Source organism: Otolemur garnettii, unplaced genomic scaffold, assembly GCF_000181295.1.
Source record: "Otolemur garnettii isolate 467f Iridium unplaced genomic scaffold, OtoGar3 scaffold00084, whole genome shotgun sequence".
Taxonomy (NCBI): Eukaryota; Metazoa; Chordata; class Mammalia; order Primates; family Galagidae; genus Otolemur; species Otolemur garnettii.
The window spans coordinates 5166460-5188218 of NW_003852479.1; the positions used below are offsets into that span (position 1 = coordinate 5166460).

At 40.1% G+C, this 21759-nt stretch overlaps 1 protein-coding gene across 1 annotated transcript in view; it reads right to left on the bottom strand.

Moving 5' to 3' along the window:
- WDR49 (WD repeat domain 49) overlaps positions 1 to 21759 on the bottom strand; it is a 158817-nt gene that overhangs the window by 34894 nt on the left and 102164 nt on the right. Inside the window, exons 15-16 of the mRNA XM_023516015.1 lie at positions 20274 to 20516; positions 6936 to 7102 (exon numbers count right to left, since the gene is read on the bottom strand). Coding sequence (XP_023371783.1) covers positions 6936 to 7102; positions 20274 to 20516 — 410 coding nt within the window. The remainder of the gene's footprint in view (positions 1 to 6935; positions 7103 to 20273; positions 20517 to 21759) is intronic.

Genomic DNA, 21759 nt, shown 5'->3' on the forward strand with positions numbered 1-21759 from the left:
AAAAAAAAAAAAGAAAGAAAGAAAGAAATGAAAGAAAGAAAGAAAGAAAGAAATATTCTGAAGTTGTAATGTCTAAATTATCTATCTTACCTATAATTGTTCTAGATTGGAATAATTTTGTGTTATTCCAGAAACCAAATATTGTTATAAATCAAGAAAAAATTCTTGTCCACTGTGGCTGTTGTTTCCTGATTTACACCTTTATTTCTTCATTTCCTAAAAATTTTCTTTTTTTTTTTTAATTTCTTATAGCATAGGTGTGTACATTAATGCAATCATGGGGTACAGCGTGCTGTTTTCATATACATTTTGAAATACTCTCATCAAACTGGTCAACATAACCTTCATGTCATTTTCCTAGTTATTGAGTTAAAACGTTCATACTCTGCTTTTAGAAAGATTCACTTGTACCCTCCTAAAAACTTTTCTAATGCTAATATGATTTTTGCAGAGTCTAAGGAAGATAAAACTCTATTTCTCTCTATTGACTGTTAACTTAGCCTTGGGGCTTCCATTAATCTCTTAAATACTAGACTCATCTTCACCTCCCCAGGACCTAACCCAAAGATAACTCTTTATCACCTACCTACTTCTCGGAAATAATGTTATTAAATGCTGGATGCACTATGAAAACCAGGTGTTGTTGTGGAAGCCAGCAGATAAGATAGACCACAACTTTTATCCTGTGAGGAGCGTCTTAGTTGTCATGATGAAAATCTAGCTGTAATGCTTTTTGTTCCGTATGTTTCCTGCTCCTTCCATTTTCTAGAGAATTTTTCTTTTTCTTCTCTATTTTCCTGACTGTGTTCCCCAATATGAACATTTCCCCTGAATACACACCCACGTGTTCTTTTTCCTCCTCAGTTCTCTAAAATACTTCACACATTTCTTTTTCTTTTTTTCTTTTTGCATATGGATAAAAGCTGGTCCAGATTCACCTATTAAATTTATCCATCTGATTAGGTAAAGGGTCATGGTCTTCAGAACACTATTTCTTCGAAAGAAAATGATCTATAATCTTTTCTGTATTAGATGGAAAACAAAAAGAATACATATATATTTGGCCAGGGCTGGGTTTGAACCCGCCATCTCCAGCATATGGGGCCAGCGCCCTACTCCTTTGAGCCACAGGAGCTGCCCAGAAAGAATGTTTTATAGCTGATGACTTTATTGTACTTGTCTGTTTTCCGCAAAGGATTCCAGGTCACATTCCTAGAAGTGAGGAATTAACATTAGATCTAACTACATGTGTTTCACTCTGTCCTTTCAATTCATATTCATTTGATAATTCCTAAACGACATTAGGAATTATTGAGTGGATCCTAGCTCATTACTGCAGCAGATAGTTTAAAGATCACAAGTACTTTCTGGTGTATTCCAAAATAGATGACTTTGCTCCACGGCCCTGGAGACCTACAGAAACTTACAACCGACATGAGAAGATCACGCGTGTCTGCAAGAAAACAGAGCTCTAGTTTCAAAAGAAATCTATGGATTTAAAAACTTACATATCAGCACAAATTTTCATGACACAAAGTGTTGAGCGACAATAGAAAAGGAAATGATGATGAGTCAGTATAAAAGGTAACAGTTCATGGGCGGCACCTGTGGCTCAAAGGAGGAGGGTGCCGGCCCCATATGCCAGAGGTGGCGGGTTCAAACCCAGCCCTGCCCCCCCCCAAAAGCTAACAGTTCAAACTGACAATGTTTGAATCTAACAAAGGTGGACAAAAAATATTTTTAAGGAGACTGAGTTTGTCACAAAAAAATTAGAAATTAGTGTATTGGCTAAAATATTCTAAACCAGGAACCGGTAACCCTTATCTTCACTCTCTTAGGAGGAGAGAGAGGGAGAAACAGTAATCTGTGTATTTTACCCTGTGGTATTGTTATTTCCTCATCTGCATTGGGGCAGGCGGGTGAGGACAATTCATCTTGGGTGAAATCCTTCCATTCCCCGCGTTCTAAGATTGTACAGCATCGGTCATGCTAGAATTCTAAATTGGAAAGATCCTTCTGGCTGGAAGTGAAATGCCACTTGACATTTCTCTAGCCATAATTCAGGGAAATGGAAAACAAATACCAAAGTAATTTAGTACAACAGGATGTTAAAGGGGCATTTTTTCCTGCTATCTCCCTGTCGGTAGAGGTTTAAGCCGTCTCAAAAAAATAATTGATGGATTGAGAGATTTAAAAAAAAAAGCATTTCTACCTTTCAAACTAAGGTGAAAAACTTGTATACAGGCCATTTTGCCAACAAGGTAGCTTAGAAACTGGCCTTGTGATGCTTAGGCCAACTTGCCCTCTAAGGCATAAACAAGGGTGTAGAAACTACAGGAAGATTAGGGCAGAAAGAGTCTTAGGTGTACACTGAGTCCCACTTCCATGGAGGGCAGGGAAGACGTCTCTCCCCCCTTCCTGCCTCATTCACATACAACAAAGAGTTTAATGTATCCCCTTTAGTGTAACCATAGGGGGATGCAATGGACCAGTGTCTCATAACTAAAAAAAGCTACAGGCAAAAATCTGTAACCAGAGCTCCCCGATTAGGCAGGGAGCTAGGGAGCAGCAGTGGAGGGCTGAGTGTGGCCACAAGTGTGTGAGTTTCATACAGACTGAGCAGAAGTTAAACCAGGAAACCAGGAGCTATGCAAGAGAGAGGCCGGGTTCACACAGGACTACAACAGAAAACCACCATGAGATGCTCCGTCACGAGCATCAGCTCAGGGTGTGAGCCCTTAGAGACTAGCCAAAGGGAGCTTTGGCTTGGGCTGTGCAGTGTAGAGGTCCCTGACTGCTGTCATCAAAAAACCTTCAATGCTGCCCCACTAAAAAAAAAAGAGAAAGTGAGTAAGCTTGACTCATCTGTCAAGCCCAGAGAACAGCTGTGCCAGCCTTTTCTTTCTCTTTTCCTCTCTCCTACTTCCCATCCACGATAAATTGGAAACTGCGATTTGTGAGCTAGAGGGAAGAGAAGAAGACAGCTCTCTTCCCAGGGTGTCACCGGCTCCTGATATAAAAGGTCCGATAGCATCAAAGTGGAGCACGGAGCACGGCGGGGATTTGATAGAAGGACTGTTGTCTTCTCAGTTCTGAGCAATCCCTATTTCTTTCCTTACTTAGAAAAGATACTAAATCAAAAGTATCAGAATATTTGTATTAATCTTTAAGTAGTGGGTTTAAACATCTCACTCTATAAGAATTCTGCGTGCTAGTTGTATATGCATATCAGAAGGTGCACTGCACTGCTTCTTACAAACAGTTAATAGCTTTTTGCTGAATAATTAATAACCTTCTAAGATAGAAAATATCAGATGAGAAACACTACGAACGTTTTGAGATCTGCACATGTAATTTTCTACTGTGGGGAGCAGGAGTTAGGGTTAGGGTTATAATCACACAGGCCAGGTCGGGACTGTGGGGGGATGAGTGTCAAGTGCAACCTCTGTGGACTGCAGGGGCTGAGTGGTGATGGTGGCCGTGGAGGCAGACAGGTCGTCACAGAGCAAGCTGGTCCCCTACAGTTCTGTCCTTGGCCACCATTCTTGAAGTTTCCCCCCAAAATTCTGCGGCAGTATGTTGTATACACTAAGCAGTGACAGTTCTTTGTTCCTTCGGAGGAACAGTGGAGACCTGACTGCTTTTGGAAAAGAAAGTTGCAACCATTTTCTTTCCAACATTCTTGAACCACTTCACTTTTGTTGCTGGGTTTTCACGGGGAAAAATAATGACACTGTCAACTGACGCTTGTTCTCTGGATCAAACTGGTAAATCCATTTCCCCACCAGTAATGGCGTCAGAAATGCATCTACATTTGCCTGCATAGAATCTGACCAGCATGTCTTCACACCGTTCAACACAGAACACTTCTGCTCATCTGTCAAAGTGTGAGGCTCCATCGAGATGAAACTTTCCTGGCTCCATGAGAACCCTGCAGCGTTCTGGACCCTGCTGGAGAATTAGTATGTGGTTCCCGTCAGTGTCATTAAATGCCACTCAGTTGTTTTCATGAGCAATACTCTCCACAGGGGCTGCCAGATATCTGCTTCTCTCCTTGCCTCTCAGTGAAGTTCAGCCTCTTCTAAATTCTTAAAACCACTGAAAAGTTGTCACATGGTAAGGAGTACGGGCCCCTAAAGCCCATTGCAATTGCTCAGGCTTTGAGACTCCTTTAATCTACTCTTCAAATCATAGACAATCACAGCTGAAAGTTCTCTCCCAAGATCCATAGCTGTTACTAGTAAAGCCCTCCCAGCAACACCCATGGCCAAGCACATTGAAACTTCCACGGGTGAATCAGAAAGGACACTGCTGCCGACTGTATTTCTTGGAAGTGAAATAATGGACAATAACAGACCATCTGAAAACTTTCCCAGTGACCTTCAGAGCTTTACTGGTGAATTCTACCAAATATTTAAGAAACAAATGACACCAACTCTCTACAATCTGTCCCAGAATATAGAAGCAAGGAACACTTTGTAACGGATTCTATGATGCCAAATTAGACAAAAATATTTCAATAAAGAGAAGCTACAGATCAATGTCTCATAAACACAGATGCAAAAATCTCAGCAAAACATTAGGAAATCCAACCCAACAATGCATAAAAATAAGATCCTGTGACAAGTGGGATTTATGCCAAGTACACAGCATGGCTCAGCATTCAAAAGTCAATTAATATAATCCATCACATTGACAGGATACAGAAGAAAAATCACTCGATCACACCAATAGATGCAGGAAAAGCATTTGACTAAATCCAATAGCCATTCACGACAATTCTCAGGAAACTAGGAATAGAGGTGAACTTCTGCAACTTGATAAAGAACATCTGTGAAAGGCTTACGGCTAACAACATGTTTAATGAAGAGAAACTAGATGTGTTTTTCCCCCTAAGACTGGAAACAAGGAGTTCCAGTCTCACAGAGGCTCTCTCACTGCTGTAATTCAACATCATACTGTAATCCTAGCTGGTGCAATAAAGGAGGGGAGAGGAAGGGAGGGGAGGGGAGGGGAGGGAAGGGGAAAAGAAGAGAAGAGAAAACAAAAGCAAAGAAAAAGGATATAGATTGGGATGAAAGAAATGAAACAGTATTTACTAGGAGATGACATGAATGTCTATGAGGAAAATCTCAAATAATCAACAACCCCCTGAACAAATGATCAATTATAATAAAGTTACAGGATACAGAATTCATATGCAAAAGTCAATTGCTTTCTATGTATTAGTAATGAACAGTTGATATTTGAAATTTAAAAATATACTATTTACCTTAGCACCAAAAAAATTAAAGTAGGTATAATCTAACAAAAGATGAATGACATCTACCTGCGATAAAGTACAAAGTTCTAATAAAAGAACCTTTTCTTTAATCTGAAAAAATTAAGAAATGATTCTTATTTATAGATAGGAAGACTCAGTTACAATGTGAGTTTTCCTAATCTGATCTGAAATTCAAGCCAATCTCAACCACAATGCCAGCAAGTTACTTTGTAGATACCAATAAGTGGACTAGAGTTTACATGAATATAAATATTCAGTCAGCAGAATATTGAAGAACAGAGTCAGAGGATGATCAAACTTTAGGTGACATCAAGACCTTCTGTCAAGCTCCTTTAACCCTGACGGTGAGGCTCTGGTGAAGGAATTCTCAGACAGGTTCACAGACTAGAAGAGAGAGCCCAGAAAAAGGTCCACACCAACACAATCAGCTGGTGATTCACGTTGCATTATGTGCCCAAACCTGGAAGCCATGGAGACGCTCCTCCAGAAAGATGGAAAAATAAATTGTGATCCCTCCACACAGTGGACTATTACGAGGCAATGAAACGAAATGAACTCTGAAGTCAGGGACAAACATGGAGGAATCTCACACATATACCACAGTCTGAAAGAAGCTAATCTGAAAAGCCTGCACACCACGTGACTCAAGCTGCTATGACCAGCAAAGCTCTGAAGACAGCAAAGAAATCAGCAATTACCTGGATTCAGGGAGACATGGGGCGAATGGATATGTGGGACACAGGCCACTTTTTACAGCACTCACACTATCCTGTTTTGAGAACATAAGAATGGATACGTGGCATTTTGCTTTGGTTAAAACCCATGGAACGATACCACACACAGAATGAATCTTCATGTAAACCATGGACTTAAAAGTACCCACATTGGCTCATCAACTATAACAAATGTACCATACTAATCCAAGACATTGTGTGGGGGGCAGTGTGGGGGTTAAATGTCTGTATTTTCTGTATAATTTTTCTGTAAACCTAAAAAAGAAGGTTGTATATATGTATGGTAAGAAAAATCCAAGTTATATCAAAGAAAATAGAGTAAATCTTCTTCTTTAATGAAAACAGTGGTTTAGTAGAGAAGGTCAGCTTACGAAAGTGTGGGTCAGCAAAGTGTAGGGGCCAAAGAAACAGGGAAGCTGCCCGACATTAGAGACAGAGTGGAATGAAGTGTGGGCCCTGGAAGAGGGAGGAAGAGGGGGGTGAGGAAAAGAAACGTCTGAGCAACGTACAGAGGTTAGAAGGAAGCCTGGAGCGTGATGTCTAAGGTCAAAGTTGAGATCTTTGAACTACTGTCACATAAAATCCTACGCACTTTACCAAAACCAGGAGTAAAATCTGACGCACATTCTGAGATGGATACATAGGTACATACATTGTTTCTGAGGAGAGGAGCTAATTTACACAATCGTATTTAGGATGGAATAGAAATAAAAGACTACATGACCATGGAATCCAAAACAAGAACTCAATGGAGGCAAGAAATAGGAATCAAGTGTAGCCCTGAGACTAGAGAATGCCTCTCCCCACACGCACATACCAATCGCAAAAACTTTAGAGAAATGTGAGACAGTCATTGGAGATTTCACAGACCGTGACGATCTTACCTAAGTCTTATCTGAACTTCAGTTGACACTTACATGTGCACTGAGTCATCTTTGTCTTTCTCGAGTAGAAAATTTTCTGTTGAGTCTAAGCATGATTCTTCCTTAGACAATAAAGGAATTTCCTCTTGAATCTTACTTTCCATTAAATTAGGATCTCTTTTAGGAAGGGAAAGATGGTTTTCAATATGCCAGTGCTTTGCCTGGAAAAACAAAGAACATCTATTTTAATTTTTATGAGATTTATCTTCTTCAAATATTGATGTGTCTCAACCAGGTATAGGTTACTAACCGCGGTGCTGGGGCAGCCCAGGAGAGGGAAAGATGTGATTCCTGCGCACAGGAGATGACAGTCTTGTAGGGGAGATGAAACAAATTTACGCAACTTTAGTCAAGGTAGAAAACTAGATGACTCACAAGAATGAAATGATTTCCTGAACATATAATGATAAACTATTAAAATGTTTTTGCCATTCCCACTACAAACATCCTGAATACCAAGATATATATTTAATAAAAACAAAAGAAAACTTCTGTTAAAGAGCTACCACAATTAATTTTTCTGCAATTACTCTCTTTGCATCTCACTTCTTAAAAAAAGTCAAAAGCCAGTTTCAGTGTTACATCCCCCCCAGAAAAAATGTATTATATGATAGTTTTCACACATTTAGGCTATAATTTCTAGCCAGCATTCAGCTAACAAAACTCTCCAGTGACAATCTATTTTATGTTTTAAACACAGAACTGATTTCCTCGCCTTATATTAATTCACATCATGCACACAAAAATGTACCAGTGAGCACAACTTCTGTGATACACAGGGAACATCACTGGTTTGACTTGGCTGTAAACCAACTGGGCCTGTCCTAAGTGTCTGCAAAGTAAAAATGCCCAAAGGGCCAGCCAAATGTCTGTGAATGAATGGAAGGTCAGATACAATTATAAATGGGTGAGAAATCGCAGATTTCATTGAGACTCGGTATCCACAGGCAACAGAAGAAAGTGGGGACCACAGTGAATTAGGGAGAACCTATTTTACCTTAAAGGAGGGGGCCACACATATTCCAGGGAATGACATGTGCTATTTTTCAAGAGAAGCAAGAAACCTGGATTTTTATACGCAATCTCTTAATGTCTAAGTTTGGGTGACTAAATACAACTTTCAACACTAGATGAATAGGCAGAGTCCCAGTCACTGGCCTTCAACCAGGTTAGGTAAGGAGTGTTGCCAGTCCACAAGGGGCCCAGGACAGCAGGAGTGAGTGTGGAGGAGGCCCTGAAGGTGCAGGCATCAGCTAATGGCCAGCACAGCAGGAGTGAGTGTATACAGGAGGCCCTGAAGGTGCAGGCATCAGCTAATGTCCCATCCCACAGGCACCTGACAGAAACTTCCCGGGATATACATATATTCACAAATCAGTCATCTTCACCCCCATTACTCCAACTCTAGAAACAAACACACCACACCACTTACATTTAAAATCTAACTTGAAAACCAGCCTTCGACCAACAGCTATGTTATAAAGTAATTCAAAATTATTTTTTAAAAAACTTTTTACATGAAGTCTATGGAAACGTACTGCACTAAATTTTAAATACATCCTTTAGATTGCATGTGATTGAAAAATTAAGTCCTGGCCAGGTTCAGCGGCTTGGGCCTGTGGTCCTAGGACTCTGAAAGGCCAAAGCAGGTGGATTGCCTGAGCTCAGGAGTTCTAGACCAGCCTGAGTAAGAGTGAGACACCGTTTCTACTAAAAACAGAAAAGAAAAACTATCTGGGCATTGTGGTGGGCACTTGTAGTCCCAGCTACTAGGGAGGCTGAGGCAAGAGGATCACTTGAACTCAGGAGTTTAAGGTTGCTGTGAGCTCTGATAGGAAGGCACTCTACCCAGGGCAACACAGTGAGACTCTGTCTCAAAAAAAAAGAAGAATAAAAAAAGAAAGGAAAAGAAGAGAAAAGAAAGGAAAACTAAATCTTAATGTAGGAATTAAAATGTGGCACAGCTTCTTCTTTTCTTTGTATAAATGCTAGACTAGTATCAGTTCAATTGAAAGACAAACGCAACATCCAAATGTAGGGTAGAAGTCACTACATTGTAGAAATAAAATCTGTTTGGGAAAAGTGTTTTGATCTGAGTTATATTTACTAATTGAGCCGTTTCTCCTCCTCATCTCTGTATTCCATCTGCCTTCCGTAATGTTCTGTTCTTTCTATAAAAGGTATCGCTTCCTGAGGACGTCCACTGTTCTCCAGTACCCGCTAATTTATTCCCTCCCTCTCCCTCAGGCTCCCCTTTCCTCATATGCCCTCCCTGCCAAGCCCTTCTCCTCCCTCTTCTCTGTCCTGCATACCCTGGAAATCACATTCGAGACAGCTAATAAAAGTGAATCATTAAAAAAAAACAAAGGAAGAAGAAAAATTCAAGCAGAAGAGACTACAAACCCAACCGTCCCCAGATTTGCCAACCTTTACTTTTTAAAACTGACCCAGCCCTGGTGTCTCTTCTCCTGTCTTAAACAGAAGGAAAAATATAAAACTATTTTAATGCAGGCTTCCAGGGGCTGAAGACTGTCAAAAAAAAAAAAAAAAGATGCTATAGAAAACCTCACAAAGGCATAAAAATGAACACTTTTACTAGCACACATGTCTTAATTAAAATGAAGTTTAGGAGATGGGCGGAGCAAGATGGCTGAATAAAGAAGTTTCCAGGATTTTCCTCCTGCATGGCAAATAAACTCAACTACTATTCATGCCCGGAGGCACCTTTAGAAGAACCAAAAACTGGGGAGTGGGGGAGTGAGGCATCACAGTACTCAGATTTAACATTATACCAAAGAAAGAGGCAATGAAGAGGACAGAAAAGAGAGTCTTGTATTGCCTGCCCCCCCCCCCCAGTGCTGAGTGTAGAGAGAGTCTAAACGCCTAAGGGAGGGAGAGGGAAAGGTTTGACCAGCAAGGCTGCAGGGAACAGGGCACATGCAGGGCTGAGCTCTGGGGCACCCACAGAGGAGCTCTGAGAACACACGAGCTGACATCCTCCTCCCAGAGACAGAAACCTGAGTTCTGGCTATGCCCATCCCAGCTGACAAAAAGCAGCCTGGAACCTAGAACAGATTCATAAGGCAGGCAGGACAAAAAGCCTGCAGTCCTTGGGCAATCTCTGTAGCTGTGCTGACTTGAAGCCAGCGGGCTTGGGAAGATGTGACCCAGGGAAACCCCAGCAGCTGCAGTGAAGCCAGCCCTGCACCCCTCCCCACCCCCAACCAGCTCAGGGGAGTGTCCTTCCACCTGGGGAAAGGAAGACAGGGATTCCAAGGACTGTGTTTTGATACTAGAGGTCCAACTCAGTCAGAGTAAAACAAAATACCAAGCAGACACCCAAAGACCCTGATTCTCAGCCTCAGTTCCTGGATGACATTTCTAGACCCTCTCCTTGGTGGGAAGAAACCTGCTTCCCTGAAGGGAAGAACCCAGGCCTGGAAAGATCCACCACCTGCTGATTAAAGAACTCTTACGTGTGAATAAGCCTGAGAGGTATCAAGGCAGCAGTGACCATCGATTTTGGATGAGACTGGGCTGGCTTCAGGTATGACCTGGTGTAGCTGGGGTGGTCCTGAGGCCATATCCATGTCACTCTACCCCCAGTTCCAGCCCCCAGCACACAGAGAGTGAGGGGAGAGAGTGAGAGACTAGCCTGGTTACTCAGGGAATTCTCCTTACTCAAGTTCACGAACGTACTATCACCAGGAGTCTATAAGAGTCACAGCATTCCTGGGCTTGGAGCTACTCCCACAGCTGATACGGCTGCATGACAAAATACTCAGATCATGACACTCATTTTCTTTGAATATATGGAAAGTCTTCTCAAGAATGACAGCTTCAAACAAGCCCAGACTGCAGAATTACAATCAATACCTGACTCTTCAGCGTCCAGTTATCAGTGAAAATACACACACCTCAGGAAGACCCAGGAAAACATGATCTCACCAGACAAACTAAATAAGGCGCCTATACCAAGCCCAGAGTGTCCTTAAACAGAGGTACGTAACCAGTGAACTGAAAGTCTGCAGCTCCCTCTCCCACCAGCTGACCAAATGTACTCCCCTTTGTTCAAGGGGCCACCCTAAAATTGAGTTGCTTAGCCACAGAGGGATGTCAGACACGCCGTGTCCTGCCAGCCTCTCTTCTTAGAGACATGTCTTGGAACACATTAACAGGCCCAAGGCTATGCAAGACAAGCCTGCAACTTCTCAATATATAAAAACACAAACAACTTGAGTCTGGGTACATGACTGGGTTACATGCCTGTAAATTAACTCAGCATTCCTCTCCACTGACTCCTGGTCCTTTATATGAAGCCTAACTTTTCCAGCCAATTGTCAACTAAGGAATCTTTAAACACATCTACAACCTGTGAGCCTCCTTCTCAGAGCAAACTGATGTGTGCCTTCTGGGTATTGATGTATGACTTTGCCTGTAATTCCTGTCTCCCTGAAATGTGTAAAGTCAAAGTGTAACCTCACCACAGTGATGCTTCTTGGCTATGGCTCGGAATAAACCTCTTAAAATTATTTTACAAAGGTTGGCTTGTTTTCCATTGATAGACTCTGCAGGCAAAGAATTCAAAATAGCTGTCCTGAAGGAGCTCAGTGACAATGTAGGGAAGGAATTCAAAAGACTATCAGAGAAACTTAACAAGGAGAATTAAATTTTAAAAAATCAAGCAGAAATCCTGGGGCTTCAAATTTCAATTGGCAAACTTAATGATGCATCTCAACAGCGAAAGATGAAGCAACAGAAAGAACCGCTGAGCATGGAGACAGGCTGTTTGAAAATACACAGTCAGAAAGGAGAAAAGTAAAAAGAATTCAAAAATGAAGGATGCCTACAGAATCTAGACACAGTCTGGAAAGGGAAGATCTAAGAGCAATTGCCCTTACAGAGGAAATGGACAGAGAGGCTAGAATAAAAAGTTTATTGAGAGAAAGTATAACAGAGAAATTCCCAAACCTCAGGTAGAAGGTCATAGAAGACCAAGCAGGTTTACCCCAGACAAGACTACCTCAAGGCATTTATAATCAAGCTCCCATAGGTCATGAATAAAGAAAAGTTCCTACAGGAAAGAAGAAAAAACATACAAAAGAGCTTAAATGTCTGGCAGCAGACTTCTCAGTGGAAACCGTACAGGCCAGGAGAGAGTGGCAGGACGCATTCAAAGTGCTAAAATAAAAAACCATAACCCTAGAACATCATATCCTGCAAAAATATCTATCAAACATGAAAGACAAATAAAAACTTTCTGAGACAAACAAAAGATCATTAACACGAGACCTGTCCTATCAGAAATGCTAAAAGAAGTTCTTCAATCTGAAAGAAAAGGATGATGAACAATAAGAAATCCACTGAAGTGTTTCAACTCAGCTTGGTACCTGTAGCTCAGTGGTGAGGGCACTGGCCACATACCACAGCTGGTGGGTTCAAACCTGGCCCAGGCCTGGTAAAAAACAATGACAACTGCTACTAAAAAATAGCCAGGCATTGTGGTGGGCACCTGTGAAATTTAGGCACCTGTAGTCCCAGCTACTTGAGAGGCTGAGGCAAGAAAATCACTTAAGCCCAAGAGTTTAAGGTTGCTATGAGCTGACGCCACAGCACTCTACCTAGGGTGACATAACGAACTCTGTCTCAAAAATAAAAAAAAAAAATCCACTGAAATATTTCAATTCACTAGTAACAGTAAGTATGCAAATACAGAATACTGTATTGCTGCAATTGTGATATATAAACCATTTATATGTTGAGTAGGGACACTAAAAACAAACCTATCAAGGATAAGTTTTTGTTGTTGTTGTTATTAAATCATAGCTATGTATATTAATGCAATCGTGGGATACAATGTTCTGGTTTTATACACAATTTGAAATATTTTCGTCAAACAGATTAACATAGCCTTCATGGCATTTTCTTAGTTAAGACATTTGTATTCTTCATTTAGTAAATTTCACATGTACCCTTGTAAGATGCACCTTAGGGGTGGTCCCACCAATTACCCTCCCTCCACTCATTCTCCCCCCTCCCCTCCCTATCCCTTTTCCCCATATTCTTGGGCTTTGGGTTATAGTTTTCATATGAAACTTGGTTTCATAGTAGGGCTGAGTACATTGGATACTTTTTCTTCCATTCTTGTGATATGTTGCTAAGAAGAATATGTTCTAGCTCCATCCATGTAAACATGAAAGAGGTAAAGTCTCCTTTCTTTAAGGCTGCATAATATTCCGTGGTGTACATATATCACAATTTATTGATCCATTCATGGGTTGATGGGCAGGCACTTGGGCTTCTTCCATGACTTAGCAATTATGAATTGGGCTGCAATAAACATTCTGGTACAAATATTTTTGTTATAATGTGATATTGGTTTTCAGAATATATACCTAGTAGAGGAATTGTAGGATCAAATGGCAGGTCTATTTTTAAATCCCTAAGTGTTCTCCAAACATCTTTCCAAAAGGAACGTATGAGTTTGCATTTCCACCAGCAATATAGAAGTGTTCCCTTTTCTCCACATCCACACCAACATCTCTGATTTTGGGATTTTGGGATGTGGCCCAATCTTACTGGAGTTAGAACACATGGTAAAACATGTGATATCTCAAAGTAGTTTTGATTTGCATTTCTCTGATTATGAAGGATGCATTAAGGATGATGAGCATTTTTCCATATGTCTGTAGGCCGTGCACCTGTCTTCTTAAGACAATTTTTTTAGAGATAGATAGTAACAAATATATAAATGGGACAACAAAAAGTCAAAAAGTGGGAGGATGGAGTCAAAGTGTACAATTTCTTTTAGATTTATCTTTGCACATTTGTTTGAAAGCAGAGATAAGTTTTCATATGTTTGAAATAATTGGTTATAAAATATTTTTGTAAACCTCATAATAACTTCAAATCAAAATCTACAACAGATACACAAAAAATAAAAAGTAAATTAAAATACACTACCAAAAAAATTACTTTTACACAAAAGAAGACAAGAAGGAAAGAAGAAAGAAAGAGAAGACAATGAAACAAACACAAATCAAATAACATGGCAGTAGTAAATCTTTACTTATCAATAACAACATTAGATGTAAATGGACCAAAATCTCCAATCAAGTCACAGACTGACTAAATTACATGATGTCTACAAGAAACACACTTTACCTTTACTTTTATTTTCAGTCTATAAAGACATACATAGACTGAAAATAAAGAAATGGAAAAAGATATTCCATGCAAACAAAAACCAAAATACATTAGGATAGCTATAGTCCTGCCAGATAAAATAAATTTCAAGACAAAAACTAAGAGGAAAGATTATAGCAGTTAGTGTCAACATCAAAACAGATAAATAAAATTGACACATCTTTAGCCAGACTAAGGAAAAAAGAGAGAGAGAGAGAGGAGAGGAGACTCAAATAAATAAAATCTGAGACTTTACAACTGAAAATGCAGAAATCCAAAGGATCATTAGAGGGTTCTATAAGTAACTATGTGCCAATAATTTGGGAAACCTAGAAAAATGGATAAATTCCTAGACATATACAACCTATCAAGAATGAACCAGGAAGAAATCCAATACCTGAATAAACCAATACAAAGTACTGAGATAAAAACTGTAATAAAAAGTCTCTCATCAAAGAAAAACCTGGGACCTAATGCCTTCACTGCTGAATTCAACCAGCCATTCAAAGAAGAGCTAATCCCAATCCTACTTAAAGGATTCCAAAACACGGAGAAGGGGAGAATGCTCTCAAACTCATTCTGCAAGGTCATGACACCAAAACCAGACAAAACACAACAAAGTAAACTATAGGCCAGTTTTGTTCTCTAGTGAACACTGATACAAAAATCCTCAACAAAATACCAGCAAAGTGACTACAACAATACATTAAAAAGATTATTCATCATGATCAAGTGGAATTTGTCCCAGAGATGCAAGCATGGGTTCATAGATGCAAACCAACCAATGTGAAACATCACATCAACTGAACAAAGATAAACACCACAGGATAATTTCAATCGATGCCAAAAAAAAAAAAAATCACTCAATAAAATTCAAAATCCCTTCATGATACAAATTCTCCAAAAACTGAGTACAGAAGGAATTTACCTCAACACAATAAAAGCCATGTATGACAGACCTGCAGCTACTATCACATCAAACGGGGGAAAACTGAAAACCTTTCCATTAAATTAAGATCTGGAACAAGACAAGGATGCTCACTCCCCCCATTGTTACTCAACATGGATGTTCTGGCTAATGCAGTCAGATGGGAGAAAGTCAGAAAGGGCATCCCAATTGGAAAGGAAGAAGTCAGCTTATCTTACTTGAAGATGAGATAGGCTTATATCTCCAGAAACCTACAGATTTCACCCAGAAACTATTAGGACTAACAAACAAATTCTGTGAAGTTGCAGGATACCAAACCAACATACAAAACAATCAGTGACTTTTCTATATGCCAAGAGTAAAAAATCTGAAAACAAAGCAAAACCAATCAGGAAAGTAATCCCATTTACAATAGCTACATGTAAAACAAAATACCTAGGAATAAACATAAAAGATGTGTTAACGTAAATAATAAGTATATCAAAAAGAACCCAAAGTCTCTTAAATAATTGAAAGAAGTTTATTCTGAGCTGAATATATCTAACAATGGCCTCAAGAGTTATGCCCAAGAAGCCTTGAGCAAGTGGTGTCACTGTAGTTGGGTCATAGCTGGTTTATACATTTCAGGAGTCACACATAAAGTCATAAGTCAGTCCATGGGAGGCACACCTGTGCAGGCGTTATCCTTTCCAACTCATTAACAGACCTGAGGATGTACATCTCCAAGAAGGAAAGAAGGCATGAAAAGGCATGTCCCTCCCTTCCCATGGCCAGCAACTCAACTTTATGGTATTTCTGAAGTCCCCTTGGCCAAGAGGGCATCTGTTCAGTCATGGGAGGATTAAGATTTTATTTTAGTTCATAAGTGGCAGAAATGAGTCATACTCATCAAGGTTTATTAAGCCAAGACTTTTGAGGAAGCACCAGGGAGAAATACTAACAGCACATAGGCTGTTGCTGTTTTCCTGAAGAAGTTAACCTTGCAGTGTTTAAAAAGCACACAGTAAGAAGGAACAAGGCAGGGCTGGGGTTGATGAGGCAAAGTAGTTAGATCTCTTGTGAGGCCCAGGAAACCTACGTTTTACTTAAAATCAGGGGACTGTTGGGATAAGGGGAAGGGAAGGAGAAGCATCAATGTGTAGATATCCCTGGGTAGGTGGAAAAATGGCTGATTCTGTCTTGTCTGTAGTGTCTCCAGTTCTGTACCTGTACGGATAAACTTATTGTTTATTATTGATGTGGAATCAGATTGGCTTTAGTTTTAGGAGCCAGGCTTAGGTATAATTTGCATGTCCTTGCTTATTGGAGGTCTGCAAGGAATTTCCTTAATGAAAGGTCTGTGGGGAAGGTTCTTCATAGGTGCCTGAGACATAGGGAGTGCAGAGTGGTCCTGAGACTTTGATTTTCTTTTTACAGAAATGAAAGATCTTGATACTAAGAGGAATATGGTGGCTCACACCTGTAATCCCAGCACTTGGGAGGCCAAAGAAGGCAGATTTCTTGAGCTCAGGAATTTCAGGCCAGCCTGAGCAAGAGTGTAATCCCATCTCTACTAAAAATGGAAAAACTAGCCAGGCATTGTGGCAGGTGCCTGTAGTCCCAGGAGGATCACTTGGGCCCAAGAGTTTGAAGTTGCTGTGAGCTATGAGACTACAGAACTCCACCAAAGACTGTAGAGTAAGAAGGAAGGAAGGAAGGGAGGAAGGAAGGAAGGAAGGAAGGAAGGAAGGAAGGAAGGAAGGAAGGTCAGTCTTGATGATTAAAATATAAACCGTTATTGAAAGAAATTAAAGAGGACAAGGTAAAAAAAAAAGGGTAAGGTATTCCATGCTCATGGATTGAAAGAATCAATACTGTTTAAATATCCAGTCAACCCAAAACAATCCACAGATTTCATATCATCCCCATCAAAACACCAATGATATTCTTCACAGAAATAGAAAAAATTATCCTGAAATTTATATGGAATTACAAAAGACCCAGAACAACCAAAGACATCCTGAAAAAAAAAAAAAAAACTAACAAAATAACAACAAAACTGGAGGAATCACATTACCTGGCCTAAAATGATGCTACAGAGCTGGATTAAACAAAACAACATAGTACTAGAATAAAAAACAGACACATGGATGAGTGGAACAGAACAGAGAACCCAGCAATAAATCCACACGTCTAAGTTAACTTATCTTTGACAACGGTGTCAAAAACAATGGAGAGGACAGTCTCTTCAGTAATGGGTGCTGGGCACCCAGGATACCCCATGCACAAGAATGAGCTCAAAACCTTATCTTTTGCCATATACAAAAATCAAATTGAAATGGATTAGAGACTTACATACAAGACCTGAAACTACTAAAGGAACACATTAAGTACATTTGTCTGGACAAGAATTTTTTTGAATAATACACAGCACCCCCAAAGCATAGCAACCTAAGCAAAATTGGAGAAACAAGCATAACACCTGTGGCTCAAGGAGTAGGGCACCCCTATGACGGAGGTGGCAGGTTCAAACCCAGCCCTGGCCAAAAACTACAACAACAACAACAATAGCAAAAAATGGAGAAACAAGATCTCATCAAGCTAAAATGTTTCTGCAATTAACAAGTGAAAGACAACCCACAGAATGGGAAAAATATTTGCAAACTACCCATCCAACCAGTCATTAATAAAGATCTCTAGCTACTCGATAAGAAAATAACAACCTGATGAGAATGGGCAAAATATCTAAATACACATTTTTCAAAAGAAGACAGAAATGGCTAACAGGTTTATGAAAAAAAGTTCAACATCATTAGAGAAATGCACATCAAAACTCCAATGAGATATCATCTTACTCCAGATAAAAGCTTTCATCAAATTAGCTTTTATTTGTTATTAACATAAGAAATGCTTGTATGGATGTGGAGAAAGGGAAACCTTGATACAATGTTGGTGGCACGACCACTATGGAGGTTCCTCAAAAAACGAAAAATAGAACCACCTATGACCCAGCAATCCTGCTTCTAACAATTATGTACTCATAATCATTAAAAAATTAAAAGAAATTAGTGTATCAGAAGACGTCTACTGTCCTATAGTATTTACCGCAGCACTACTCACAGTAGCCAAGATCTGGAGTCGACCTAAGTGTCCGTCAGCAGAGGAAGGAAAGGGAAGTTGTGGCACATGTGCCCAGTGTAATATGATATGGCCATAAAAAGAATGAAATCCTGCCATTGCATGGAACTGAAAAATGTAGCTTTAATCAAACAAACCAAGGGGCAAAAGACAAATCTCCCATGTTCTCACTCATAGGTGGGAGCCAAAGAGTGGAACGTTAGATCTCATGACATGGTAGAAAAATGGTTCCCAGAGGCAGGGAGAGGGGGATGATGTGGGGATGGTGAACAGGGGTAAAAACGTAGACACTTAGCATGAACATTGTTTGACAGCACAACAAAGGACTACAGCCAACATTAAGTTATGAATATACTTTAAAGTAAGTGTATAAATGTGCGGTGTTGGAATGTTCCTAACACAAAGAAATGACAACACCTGAAGTGATGGAAACCCCAATTACCCAGATTTGAAACACACTGTGCCTGCATCAAAACATCACGTGCACCCTATAAATATAGACAACTATTATGTACCCAGGATCATTAAAACATTTTAAAAAGTAAATGCAACAAATAAACAATAAAACATTTACATGTCATTCAAACCCTCACCTCATGTCCACAGCGCCCATGTGGCCAGAGAGCACATCAGCAAACACGTGGGCTTCTCCTTGGGCCAGCAGCCAGCTTCCCGTCCCAGCACCAGCAGTGTCCCACCCGTCTCCCACTTCACACCTACCCACGCACCCATTTGAGTTCCCATTTATCCTGTTTTTCTGAGAGAAGTCTGCCACTTGCCTTATTAATAGAGTAAAAAAGGCTGATACAACAGTTGACGGTTACACTGAGACTCCCATTGCTCAACCACATACCGGCCACCTCCCCAGACAGTTTCCTGACAACAGCCTCTAGTTCCTAAAGGGTTGCATGGATCTTCTTTCAGCACAGGTTGACATCATCAACCTGACTTCACAAATGCAGCAACAGAAAACCTGCCTTTCAACCCCAAGAGCATCGGCACACTCTCCCAGCATGAGATTGGCCTGGGTGGCTCCAGGGTAGAATGGAGTCAGCCGGCCAACAGAAACCCAGGCGTCTGCTCAAACGCACACCACCACATTGGAACAATACTCGTTGGAATGAACTGAATGTAGTTTAACCCCCAAAACACAAGAAAGCAAGAGCAAAGTCCCCACAAAAACAAAAAGTTAACAAAAATAGAAAAATTGTGAGACAATATTTTCTTTCTTCCATTCCCACCACTTTATCCTTTTAGTTTAAAGACAGAAGCAAGTCACAGCTTAGTTTTGTGGGAGGAAGGGGTGAAAACCATGAGCTCAGAAGGGAGCTTGCTTGAATTAGAAGCCAACCCACCACCTACTAGCTTCTGTGAGCTCAGGCAATGTGTTCAAAGTCTCCGTACCTCTGTTTCGATGGTTAATCAGCTCAATGTAAGCATTTCACATTGTATATCAAATCAGTACACTGAACCCCATAAATGCTTTTAACAATAAATAAATAATTTCCACAAATTGAAATAAAAAATAAAGAGAATAGGAATAACAAGTGTTCCTCCCTGGTGGGGTGGGCAATTGTAAAGATTAAATGAGATAATTCACGTAACAACCTCAGAACAGCCCCCCACACACACCTGGGAGAGCTCAGTGCATGTCAGCCGGTTACTACTGGGCAGGAGTAAGCCGGATGATGAACTTACAGACTTGGATTTCCATGAAATTTTCTACATTTGATGTTTACCTTGTTGAGTAACTGTCATAGTCACTGTTTATGATGTTAGTTTTATTCACATGAAATGTTTACTAAATTTTAAAACTGAAGGAACTAATCTATTTTAGAGAAGAAATTTTTCTCAGAGAGACTGGAATATTTTGAGCTGCGCCGAGCCCCCATCATTCCGGTCTCTGTGTCCTCTACTCCTGAAGGGCTGTGGTTAACGGAAAATAGGACAGGAGAGGCCTGGAGCTGCAGCTTCTGAAATGCAAGCGGGTTCTTTCATGACTAATGAACATCGAACAGCTGACGAGATTCAGATGGAAATCAGCCCACATTCATACCAAATGTCGAGTAAATACTAGAATAATAAAGAAGTAACATTTCTACCTGACCGAAGATCCAGACAGGAGCACTGCAGACGTCAGTCACACAGACACAGCCGTCCGCGGAGGAGGAGATGACCAGCAACCGGCCACGCAGCTCACACACCTCCAGGGAACTGACTCGGTCCTCATGAGGCCGGAAGCATCTCACCAGAGTCGGGGCCTGTGTGATTTTGTTCTTATTGGAATGAAGACAGTACTCCTGAGAGAGAAAATCCCAGAGTTGAATGATTACAGTGATGTGACACTTAAAAAAAAAAAGTCTGATTAAGAAATGAGGAAAAAAAGGTACCTTGGGGAACAATAATCTTTGACCTCAATGCAAAAGAAAAAGTTAATGACAGAGTTTAGAGAAATGGTATTAACATTTTCTAGACCAAGCACGGAGGCTCACATACGTAAGCCTAGCACTCTGGGAGCCTGAGGTGGGTGGATTGCCTAAGCTCAGGAGTTGAGACCAGCCTGAGCAAAGTGTGGTGGTGGTGCTTGTCTGTAGTCCCAGCTACTCGGGAGGTGAGGTGAAGGGATCACTTGAGCCCAGGAGTTTGAGGTTGCCATGAACTTTACTGATGTCACAGAACTCTAGCCTGGGTGACAGAGTGAGACTCTGAATCAAAAAAAAAAAAAAAAAAAGCAGTAGGACAGCAGTCAGAATTTTATACTGTTTTTTCACAGATACACAGATCTGAGCAAAATTATATGCACAAATCTTAGAGTATTGCCTATACCTTAGAGTAGACAATTGTACTGCATACAGTGGGATTTTCAATTATATTTGAAATTTTCAAATTCATTTAAAACGTATCTAAACCAACATGGCAAAATGTTCACCTTTGGCAAATCTGAGTTGTGAATTAATAGAGTTTTCTTGTGGCTATTATATGTAATCTTTTGTTCATTAGAAATAATCTAGAATTCTAAAAACCTATTTTAAAAAGAAAAGAAAAATTGTATTTTAAAAGAGCATTTTCTTAAAAAGGGCTTCTAATTGATTAGACTACTTAGGAGGTGGGAAAAAAGGAAGGGAGAGGGAAGATGGAAAAAACCAAAAAGGGAAGTCAGTTGTTTGTTAGAGAAGAACTTCCCCACATATGTGGTGTACAGGTAGATATTAAACAATTCTATGTTATTAGAAAAGTGAGCAGTTAATCAGTGACACATAAACCCCAGACTGACTCAGGATAGTTGTAATGTTAGATGAAAGACCAGCACTCCAGGATTTAAATTACTTTTTTACATTATCATTCTAAATAAGGTTTATTCTAATTATTTCTGTTCAAATGATGTTACAGTGCCTTGCTGACACTATGCACTCATAAATCGCATGATTGACTTGACTCTGCAGTAACAAAAGGTTTTCATTATTGAGATAAATCTTGTTTTCCTTGTTAATTATTTGAAAGAAGTGGCTGTTCAATACCTGTGAATGTCTTCTTTAAAATACTCAGATGAAACATTTCTCTCTTTGTTTAGAAAGCAGATAAAACTTG